This window comes from Pinus tabuliformis, chromosome 7 (assembly GCF_031772625.1).
Source record: "Pinus tabuliformis cultivar Carrire ecotype Pingquan chromosome 7, CPIR1, whole genome shotgun sequence".
NCBI lineage: Eukaryota > Viridiplantae > Streptophyta > Pinopsida > Pinales > Pinaceae > Pinus > Pinus tabuliformis.
In genome coordinates this window covers 1,056,695,829-1,056,707,852 of record NC_142293.1, presented here as the reverse complement: position 1 = coordinate 1,056,707,852, position 12,024 = coordinate 1,056,695,829, and the positions used below count along the sequence as shown (strand labels likewise).

Below are 12,024 nucleotides of genomic sequence, written 5' to 3'. Positions count from 1 at the left end.
ATCCTAACAATAAATAATTCACAATAATCATAGCAATAACTCAGTGGAGATCAATGTTCTTAATTTAGTAATTTAGGTTGGGTTTATTTCTCTCATATATGCTATTATAAAATCAATATTACCTTTAAAAAGATAACAATATTCATTACTAAATTATTTTTAAAATATTTATATAGCATAAAATACCTTAAATCAAATATAGTCAAGTGTATGTATTTATTGCATTAATAAGTAATTTATAAATATGAAATAGAGCGTACCTTACAATAAAATCGCGTGACCGTTTTGGAATTTGTTTGTTTCACCTCTCCTCCCTTTGCGAATCATCAAGATTTGAATTATGTAGACGTTGAGGAGTCCCTCCAAGTGCATTAATAGATCCAGCACTTAGCAACTGGTACTCCTTTCGTGCAACATCAAACCGCCTGTTGAACTCCCTCCACTCAACAAAACAGCGGTTGTGGACTGCTTGCCAATGGAGGAAGCCATCAGAAGCAGTGGGAGCCTGATTCAACAAGGTGGGCACCCCTTTATGCACAAGCCACTGGGCATCCACAACACCAATCTTCTTCTCTTCCTCTGCACAACTCCTGAGGGCAAAATCTAAGCCCCACCCATGAACCAAATCATTCTGCACCAAATACCACACACAACGCCAAGCTTTTCTGGAAAACACAGGCGCCATTATTTCCACAAACGATTCGCAGGGCGCATCTCCATGGCCACACGACGACTCAGTCTTGTTGATACCCCGATGGAATTCGACGCCCGCCCTCTTCTTGCTTATCGGCCAAGAAATTCTGCCCCGGCTGCCCGGATCCAACGCGGGCTGCGAGATCTCGAGGCCGTGCTTTCTCACGATTCGAATATATTTCTCTGCATCGAAATGGGGGACCCCCAGATCTTCATCCCATATGAAAACATATTCATACGAAGCCACCACGTCCGGATGAAGAAACCGCTTAGCAAACCACCACTTCGTTTGTTTCCTCACGCTCACATGAATGGCCCGCCGTGACCACTCGAACTCAACGTCCCACTCGCTGCTCTTGCCGTCGTAGTGGAATAAAACGATCGTGAAATTCTCTGAAAACCGGGAAACGCATTCGTTCACAATACCCTTTTGCCGGATTCCCACTGCAAATACCACCAAATACTTTTTCGCTTTCCATGGCGGCATTAGGTCTTGCCCCGGGTCGCCCCACAATCTTCTGAGATACAAATCAGTTTCGGCCCTTACGATTCCTGGAGGCAATGGCTCGGCTCCTCGAGGAATCGGGGGTGCATAAATAATCATCTTGGAAGAATCCTCCTTTGATATACCATGATCTGAGATTGAGTAATTCATGGGGTTCCCAGGGGAGGAAACGCCCATATAGAATCCTGTCACTGTTCCCAAAAGTGCCGTCATAAAGAGCCTCAGGTTCAATCTCACACTAACTTGACGTTTCAGAGCTGAGGGAATCCGAGAGGTGCTCGCCATTGGTAGAATCACTCACCTGATACTTACCGCTACACTTGTGGGTCTCCTAGGTTTACTGGTTTAGCCAGGCTTGAGGAATTGCCTTAATCTTAAAAGTGAGTGACAGTCTTACTAACTCAATATCAGATCTCTTCACTGACAAACCCAAGTGATGCTCCCAAAATTAGCAAAATTATTACAGAAGTAGAGTGACAGTCTTACTAACTCAATTTCAGATCTCTTCACTGACAAACAAACCAACTGTAGTGACCTCCCAAAATCAACAAAATTGCAAACTCAATTTCAGATCTCTTCACTGACAAACAAACCAACCGTAGTGAGCTCCCAAAATCAAAAAAATTGCAAAAGTATAGTGGCAGTTTTACTAACTCAATCCATAATGACAAACTTCCTATTGCTAGCAAAATTAAGAAACTTATGAAAAAAATATAATAACAATGTTATTAACTCAATTCCAAATCTCTTCAATGACAAACCTAAATGCTCCCAAAATTAACAAAATTAAAAAAATATAGTAACAGTGTTACGAACTCAATCCCAAATTTCTTCAGTAACAGACCTAACCTACTGATACACTCAAAATTTCTTCAATAACAGACCTAACCTACCGATAAACTCAAAATTAAGGAAATTAAAAGAATATAACAATAGTCTTTCTAACTCAATCCCAGATGTCTTCAATGACAAACTATTGATGCTCCCAAAATTAAAACAATGCGACAATGAGAGAGACAGAGAAAAAGTGCAAAGAGAAGAAAAAAGTAGGGTCGTTCCCAGCGGCCACAGAGCACTGAATCGCGGATGAGGTGGATTGTTGGAGTAAATAGCACAGATATGGATCGCTCTATGATAGGCGGGGATCTTTGAAAAAATAAGATCATATCGTGTTCGGTTTTATTTGGTTCATATATAAAAATAGCTTCACTCCTACTTATGGCATAAGTTTGTCAAATAGAAAACTTCCCTAGGTGAATTGTTCTTTTGAGTAGTTATAGGTGCTTGTTGGATGAGAATTAAAGCAGTCTTTCACTTTCTTACTTCTCGTTATTCCAACTACTTTATCTCTTCATTTACTGGCAGGTGTATTTCTGGTGGAGGCATCTATTGAAGTATATTTTATGTTACATGAGTTTCCAATTTGGTTAGAAGTTTTGTCTCTATTTACTGAAAATGTTAAGTTGGGAGTGACAATAATATAATATGTAAAGTTTAATATATTAAAAATAAAAATAAAATAAATAACTAATTTCTATCTAAAACTTGCCAATCAGATTTTATTCTGCAAATTTCATCTTCAAAGAAATATGTAAAAGATTGAACTTTGAAACCTGCTAAAAAAATCAAAATATTAATCCATCAACAATTTGCCAATCAAATTCCTTCCCGAGAAAGAAACATGTGGAACTCCCAAACGGGAAAAAGATATTGTTATTACTAGATGATTATGTCAATTCATGCAATAGTATATTATATTCAACTTCTAAATTAAAGTTTGAAAATTTAAAAAAGAAACTCACTAACAAGCTACTCTTTCTCTTTCTAACCACCAGTGTAATTTGTTGAATCTTATCATTAAAGCTTCAAGAGAATAGACTTATTTGCAATTGTTGCTACATTTCCATGTCTTTGTCGCTTCACAGAGCTCATGCAGTCCAGCCCCATGAATTGACATGTATCACTTAGAAAATAATCAAAGGGTACCTTCTGTGTACAAAATAGGTACCCGACACATCGAAACCTGCTCGAAATAACTACCTCAAATGTACAAATTATGTTGCAGTGAAGCTCCCGATGATTTTGAAGTGTTTCCTACCAGCTCCCAAGCTCTGAGGAGCACAGGAGCGTGCGATAAGTGCTCTCCAATGCCTGGGACCAATATCCGTGTAGTTATGACTATATTCTAAGCTTATGTCCCTTAAGTTAGAGATTTGCAAAAACATTTTTAAAATTTATTTATCTTATATTTCCCTACTTCATTTGTCTAAATTTGATCTCTCTAAACTTAAATTATGCAACCACTTATAATGCATAACTTATTAAACTCCTTAGTGATTGTGACAAATATAACATAATAAACTCAGTGATCATCACAAATATAACATATCAAACTCTTCGATGATTGAAACAAATGGCAATGTTTATGGCTTTTTATGGTTGATGTTTTGAATTACTTTCTTTCCTTTTTCCTTTTTTTTAAAGTTAGATGTCTTTATATTAATATGGGGCAAAATTTATTATAGATAACATTAATTATGGCTAACATTGGGAAACTAGGTCTAGGTCTATAGTCATAATTGATTAGTAATATATGTATTATTTATTTAAAAAAAAAAAATGTTCTAAGAAAATGTTTGTCAAATAGATTATGATAAAAATTATATATTCAAAGAATAATGATACTTGATGCACTCTTCATATAACTAAAAACCAAATGAACAAAGAACATTAAGTTGACTCACTATATAAAGACATGTTATTCTTATTAATTCTCATGCAAACATCTACGAGTTGGTTACGCTCCATTGACTCTCATAACAACATAACTTCTCAAGTATCCAAATATACTCCTCCATTTGCTAGTTAATCTACTAATCCATTTGTCTTTGAGTGGACGTGGGATAGATTGATATTGGAAATGCTCTAAGTTAGGGTTGTGATTTTAGTAAACTTGGCTTAGAGCCTCAAATTCTATGATACCTTGTTTGGATTGGTTCCTCTCGATGTTTTGGACACCACCTGTATTATTATTGTTGAATCGTTGTCCATGATTAGGTTGGTGTAACTTGCTAAACGAACCGCATGCAATCGCTTCACTAGACCATCAAGTTATGTTGCATTGTTGGTGCTATCTCCCATGTCAATAGAAAAATGAAAATGATAGCACTTGCATTTTCTTTGAAAACCCCTTTAGCTCCTACTGAGTTGCTTTATCCACATTTAGTTTAAAAAAATCCCTCGAGTGGTATTAATCATGTACTTAGGGAGAGATGCTAAGGTTAGGATTATCTTTGACATAAGAGAAGAGTCTTTCTTCAAACTTCTATTCATTAAAAATGATCTCCTCCACCCTCCTAGGTCATATGCTTCTTAGCGAAAAGAAAAAGAGCTAACCAATTCTCAAATGCTATTTTAAATGGTGTGTTGCACATCCTTCAAGTTTCTTGAAGATTCTACAATAACTTTCTCCCAAAGTGTCCAAAGTAAGCATCCTGGACAAAAAATCGAGGATTTGATTAAGATAGGGTTATGGTATGGAAACTTTATTTGTTGAGAGTTTGATTTATGTTATCTCTTACATAATCAAATAGTTGAATAAGGTAGCCTCTCTATTCCAAAGTTTTAATACAACTATGCACACATTAAATAGGTGCTCCATTGTCTCTTTCTCTATCTTACATATGTAGGAGAAGGATGGCCCATCAAATCATATCTTTATAACATGATATAAGGTAAGAATTTTCCTTTGAGTTAATAGCCAAAGGATATTAGGGACCTTGGGCCAAGGTTCTTTTTTCCAAATATTATTCTACATAAGTCTTGTGTCTTGGTCCATATGCTTAGTTTTTAGGTGGTATGTTTTCTTGACTTTAAAGTTGTCAATTCCTTTGAAACTCTAGTTTAATATGTCATGGACTTGTTAGAAAGTTATTGGTTGACTAAGTCCCTTTCTCGGGCTTTGGGTTTTATTTTGGCATATTATAATGGTTTCAATAGTCTAGCTTGGGTTTTTGTTTTTTTTGCCTTACATCCTCCCATAATAATGTTCAATAATCATCTCAAATTTCCTACAAAGTATGAGCTTATACTAGGGCCTGGTTTCCCTAAGCATTGTTCTAGATGAAAAACTCCAAGCGAGGTCCCTTCATAAAAATGAGATCCTCTTCTAGGATGTTATAACATGTTATTATTTCCATATTTTTCTTTAGAAGTCATGTTTCCTTTTAACACATCTCCACCAATTTTTTGTTGCTAGACCTTTGCTCATGAGTAGTAGATCATTAATTCCCACTACACTTATAGGATTTTGCAATAAATATCTCCCAAGAAATTAGAGCCCATCTTGAGTTCTACAAGGCCCACCCAAAGGGGATATATCTGAATTGAGTGAACAACATTGATTATCTTGAATCTCATTGTAAGAATCAGAAAGAGGTATAATGGCATGGAGTGAAGAACATATTTTATGGTGTGATTTTGCTAAACAAGGGGAAAAATTGAAAATTCTAACTTACTTTCTTTTGAGCTTAGAGATGAGATCCTCGCTAGAGATATTCCTTCGGGAATTTGACTTTTCAATTCATGTTGTTGAAGGATCATTTTTATATTTTGAGTTAGAACAATATTTTTTTTGTAATATGCCATATTCTTTTTTGTTTTAAACTTAAATAGAGTTGAGTAACCTAGCCAGCTAACACTAAGTTCTCTCTCCCCCATTCTAGACACACATTTCAATCATCTAAGTTCTAAAATTATGTATAATATTCTTTAGGATGTGCGTGGATATCCACTAGTATCTCAAGTTCCAACATTATCTTGTGTGCATAGTAGACAACTTTATCTTGGGTGCATAATAGACTTATACTTATTAGTTATTGTAGGTATTGGATTATATTGAAGATAAAGGGATTGAATTGGTTGCCTCAACTTGAAAATATTTGTAGAAATGCATGTTTTTTTGTTAGATTCCTTATGGTAAAGGAGTGGTGATAAAGGAAGGCCTTACAATCATTTAAACAAGCTATCATAGGCTCAATTATGTATTATTTTATTTTTCCAATAGAAAAATGTAGATTTTATTCCTTAAGTAAGAAACTAAACTTCTCTCTTCTCACTCATTTCCTCTTATGTGTTATTGATCCTAGAAAAATAGATCACATGATAAAGAAATCCCTGGATCAAGGATTTGGATCAATTGTTCAATGTTATTAAGATTTATGGTGCTAGTATTTGACTAGAGCATGAATGTCGTTCAATTGACAACTACACGTGGCAAGTGTCTGGAGGTGATTTCTACTAATTTTGCTAGTAAGAGTAACTTTGGGGTTCAATGTGTTCTATCAAGCTATATAGATCTCCATAAGCTTAAGATAAGGCATAAACCATTCAATGATTCAAAGATTTTTTCAAGTTTGGAAAAGTACGAATCAATGCAATTTTTATGAATGTCATCCTATCATGCTACTATGCATGGTTGAAAGTAATTGGCTACAAATATGTGTAACTTAAATGTTGAAGTTGTCCATGACAAGGATTAGCTTGAGGACATAGTTTGATGAATCAATTCATATATAGACTTTCTATATACAAAAAATTTCATATCCGTTTTGCAAGAAACTAAACTTATATGTTCTCACCCATTTCTTCTTATGTGTTATTGATCCCAAAAAACTAGATCATGTGATAAAGAAACCCATGGAAGAAGGATTTACATAAATTGTTCAATATTATAAAAATTTATCAGCTATTGTTTGATTTGACTACTTATAGGTATGAAGCCCTTTCAACTAATTGGCACTCATGGAAAGTGTTTGGAGATGCTTCTTTTTACTTTTATTGGTTATAGTGAATTTGGGGTGCAAAGTGCACTATCAAGATATATAAATATTTGTCACCTTAAGATAAGGGATAAACCATTCAACGATTTAGCTCGCTTTTCAAGGTTGGAAAAGTATGAATCAATTCAATCCTTTTGAATGTCACCCTATTATGTTACTATGCACGATTCAAATTAATTTTCTACAAACATGTGCAACTTAAATGTTAAATTTACCCATGACAGAGATCAATTTGAAAATATAGTTCCACAATTCAAACCATATATAGAATTTGTGCATACGACATTTTCATATCCATTTTTCAAGAAACTAAAGATCCCTCTTCTCACACATTTCATCGTATGTGTTATTGATGCCAAAAAACAAAATGATGTGACAAAGAAACCCATGGACGAAGGATTTGGAGAAATTGTTTACTATTATATAAAATAATGGCATTAGTCTTTGACTAGATTGTTTATAAGCATGAAGGCCTTTCAATCGAATGGTACTCATAGAAAATATTTGGAGATTCTTTCTATTGTTTTTGTTGGTGATAGTAACTTTGGGGTGCAATGTTTACTATCAAGCTATACAAATATTTGTAAGCTTAGCATAAGGGATAAACCCTTTAATGATTTGTCTCTTTTATCATTTTTGGAAAAGTATGCATCAATGCAATCCCTTTGAATGTCATCCTATCATGCTACTATGCATGGTTAAAAGTAATTGGCTACAAAGATGTGTAACTTAAAATCTAAATTTATGCATGACAAGGATATTTTGAGGACATAGTTCTACGAATCAATCCATATAAAGATTTTGTGTATGCAACACATTTCATATCCATTTTGAAAGAAACTAAAATTCTCTCTTCTTACTATTTCCTCTTATGTGTTATTGATCCCACAAAAATCTAGATAAAATGATAAAGAAACCCCTAGATGAAGGTTTTGGAGTGATTGTTCAATATTATAAAAATTTATGGTGCTAGTGTTTTATTGGATTAGTCACAAGTATGAAGGCATTACAATAGATTGATACTCATGGAAGGTGCTTGGAGATGATTTTTGTTACTTTTGTCGGTGATAGTGACTTAAGGTTGCAATGTGTAATATCAAGCTATATAGATCTTTGTAAACTTAATATAAGGGATAAATCATTCAATGATTTGGATCTTTTATCAGGTTTTGAAAAGTATCAATGTGATCATTTTGAATGTCATCCTATTATGCTATTTTACATGGTTCAAAGTAATTGGCTACAACGATGTGTACCTTAAATTTAATGTGGCACCCCAATTTTTGTAATGTAACTAAAAACATATATTGTTGTGTGCCAACATTAATGCTATGATGTCAAACTCTATTATGTGATTTAATGCTTACATTTATTAGTAAAAATGATAGAGTTGAAGAAATGGGACAACCAACATATTATGATGCCTTGGGAAGGTAGAAAACATGACTATTTCTCTTTGATGTGATGGTTAGCCTTCCTAAGAAGCTTCTAACAAGAGGTTGGGAAGATGACAGATCATAACCAAGAAACCACAGACATGTCTCATGCATGCCAAAACTAGTAATTAAATCATACATGGAATTTGATACCTACAAAGCAATCCAGTTGTAGTTGTTGATCCCATTGTCCCATTATAGTTTTTTTCTTTTCCTTCACCTTCTTACTTTAAATGCCAAGTATTCCACACTCCTCCAAGAGTTCTCCAACAAAAATCTAAGTGTTTAAGACTTTGAGAGAGAGAGAATAGAAGAGAGAGCTCCAAGCTAAAACTAGAAAAAGCTTAAAATTGACAAAATCCATGTACTAGTCCTCAGAATCTTTTTTATTAATGAAGCCTCTATTTTCTTCATTTTCCATTATTTTCCTTCAATTTCCTCCTTACATGCAACCTATGACCTTTCGCCTTTGCCATTTCCTTTGCCAATTTCCATAGCCATTTATTAATCAAAAGTGATCCCCATTGTTATCTCCATCTCTACCAAAGTTCCTTCTAAGGATGGAAATGATATGTGAGACTTAAGTTGGTGAAATGATAAATGATAAAGGAAGATGGCCTACTTCTATCCTATGCGCTTGAACTTTGATGATGATCTCGATCCCTTATATCCCAGGCTCGCTCTTCACTATTCCTTGTGTATGAATACCTACAAGAGAGATCAAAAGATAACAACAAGAGAGATCACAACATATGCATTCTAATATAAGTTATACAACAGATCAAGGAGTATTTTACTAATCAAAACATCATAGACAAGCTTATGGGAAGTAAAACATGCTTTGTATTAACTATTAAATCAAAGAGGGAAGCATACAACGAGTGCCTTAATGTTGAAGGCCTCGTTCAAGATGGTTCCAAGTCCAAGTCAAACTTAAAAAGATCTCCTTTCCACTCTCACCAAAATGGTAGCATCTAAGCACAATTGAGCAGAAGAATGGAAACTAGCAATGACCAACCCATTGAGGAAAGTGAAGAACGAATTTATGGTAAGGAAGAGGGAGTTAGAGATCCATCAAAGGGGAAAGAAGGTCCTTATCCAGAAGATAAGATCCCTAAAGGTAGGATCAAGGGTTCTAAATGGGAGTAATCGACCATATCTTTATCCAACAACTAGCATCTCGCAATTCTCAAGGATTCTAGTAAGAGAAGCTTCTACTCTATTTTTGGAGAAACTGCGTGAAGAGGACTAGCGCGGATTTTATAATAAAAATTCGTGCTTCCAGCGCTAGTCACGAGTTGGAAAAAAGGTTACCAACATGGATTTTCCTACTAAAAGTAACATTGGTCTTGAAAATTAGGGTTTTTCACAAGTTTTTCCAAAATTGCTTTAATACATTAGTTCTCCATCTCTTCAGGGATGTGTTGAGCATATAATTCATGGTGAATGAGTTTACACATATTTTGTCGCTTTACGACATTTGTGATGACAGTGGTACAAAGGACGACACTTTAGGTATAGAGTTGGGAATGTGAAAAAATATTGTGTAACACATTCCCACTAAAGCATGAAAGCAAAACAAGAAGTGATGGTTGAAGTGCTTTATTAGTTAAGGCAAGGAACTTGGAAGACCACCATTAGGAGACCTAAAAATCAAACATGATACAATATATGAAATCTATGATATATACATATGCCTTATAATACATATAAATATGCATCAAAATATAATACATGAATCCACGGTATGGACGCAGCCATCCGTCTGAAAAAGGTCATGTCTATGGATCCATGGCATGGACGCAGCCATTCGTATGAAATGGATCATGTCAAAGGATCCACGGCTTGGACTCAACCATCTGTATGAAAAGGATCATGAACAATCATGAATACTCAATAATCCCTCTAGCCCAATGTGTTGGTCTAGTAAGAACGGTGACAAAAACAAGCAAAATTCCCTCACCTAAATTAGAATGATAAATGAGAAAGGGAGATAGCCTACCTCTATCCTATGTTCTTGACCTATGATGATGATCTTGATCCCTTAGCTTCCAGGCTCATTATTCCTTGCGTTCGAATACTTGTAAGAGAGATCAAAAGACAACAACAAGAAATATCATAGCATATGCATTCCAATATAAGTTATACAACAGATCAAGGAGTATTGTACTAAGTAAACCATCGTAGACAAGCTTATGGGAAGTAAAACATGTTTTTTTATTAATGATTAAATCAAAGAGGGAAGCATACAACCTGTACCTTGATGTTGAAGGCCTCCCTCAGGATGGTTCCAAGTCCAAGTGAAACTTAACAAGCTCCCTTTTCCTCTCTCACCAGAATGGTAGCATCTAAGCACAATTGAGCAGAAGAATGAAAACCAACAACGACCAACCCAATGAGGAAAGTGAAGAACGGATTTATAGTGATGGAGAGGGAGTTAAAGATCCACCAAAGGGGGAAGAAGGTCCTTATCCCAAAGGTAAGATCCCTAAAGGTAGGATCAAGGGCACTAAATGGGAGTACTTGACCATATCTTCATCCAAAAACTACCAACACGTCATTCTCGAGGCTTCTATTAAGAGAAAATTCTACTCCATTTTTCAAGAAAGTACCTGAAGAGGACCAACGCAGATTTTCCTATCAAAATTCACGCTATTAGTGCTAGTCACTACTTAGACAAATGGTTACCAGCATGGATTTTCCTACTAAAAGTAGCGCTTATCTTGAAAATGAGGGGTTTTCACAAGTTTTCCAGAATTTCCTCAAGACATTAGTTCTCCATCTCTTTAGGGATGTGTTGAGCATATAATTCATGGTGAATGAGTTTACACAACTTTTTTCGCTTTACAACATTTGTGACGATAGCACAAAGGATGACACTTTAGGTATAAAGTTGGAAATGTGACAAAATATTATGTAATGGATACCCCCTAAAGTATGAAAGAAGAACATGAAGTGATGGTTGAAGTTCTTTATCAATTAAGGCAAGGAACTTGGAAGACCACCATCAGGAGACCTACAAATCAAACATGATACAATATATGACATATCTGATATATAAATATGCTTGATAATACATTTGAATAGGCATCAAAATATAATACATGAAGCCACGATATGGACATAGCCATCAATCTGAAAAGGATCATGTCTATGGATCCACAGCATGGATGCAGCCATCCGTATGCAAAGGATCATGTCTAAGGATCCATGGCATGGACATAGCCATATGTATAAAAGGATCATGTATACAATCATGAATCTCAATAACTCCTCACAACCTGGATTTTAACAAATGAGATCCAAGGTCTTCATTTTTATCCCAACCAAAGTATGAATCTAACCATGTGAATAGATTTGTTGATGTCGAACATGGTAGAAACCACCTGATTACTGGTCAATAATGTAATCTGTTAACAGGAATGAGAGAAACCACCAATAATGACGATGGACCTCAAGGTACACTAGTACAATATTCAAGTGTGAATAGGTGAGCTAAAGTCAAACAATTGCAAAATCATTCGATCGAAGGCCAATGATGTAAGCTTGT

General features: G+C 35.1%; 1 protein-coding gene across 1 annotated transcript; it reads right to left on the bottom strand.

The window, feature by feature from the left end:
• Positions 1–301: 301 nt before the first annotated feature.
• LOC149251286 (uncharacterized) lies at positions 302–1,483 on the bottom strand. The gene has a single exon (XM_089453843.1). The coding sequence runs from the start codon at positions 1,481–1,483 to the stop codon at positions 302–304; it is 1,182 nt and encodes a 393-aa protein (XP_089309969.1).
• Positions 1,484–12,024: the final 10,541 nt, after the last annotated feature.

What these genes read in the sequence shown, in the direction of transcription:
- LOC149251286 (XM_089453843.1), bottom strand. Translation starts at nt 1,483, where the DNA reads ATGGCGAGCACCTCTCGGATTCCCTCAGCTCTGAAACGTCAAGTTAGT.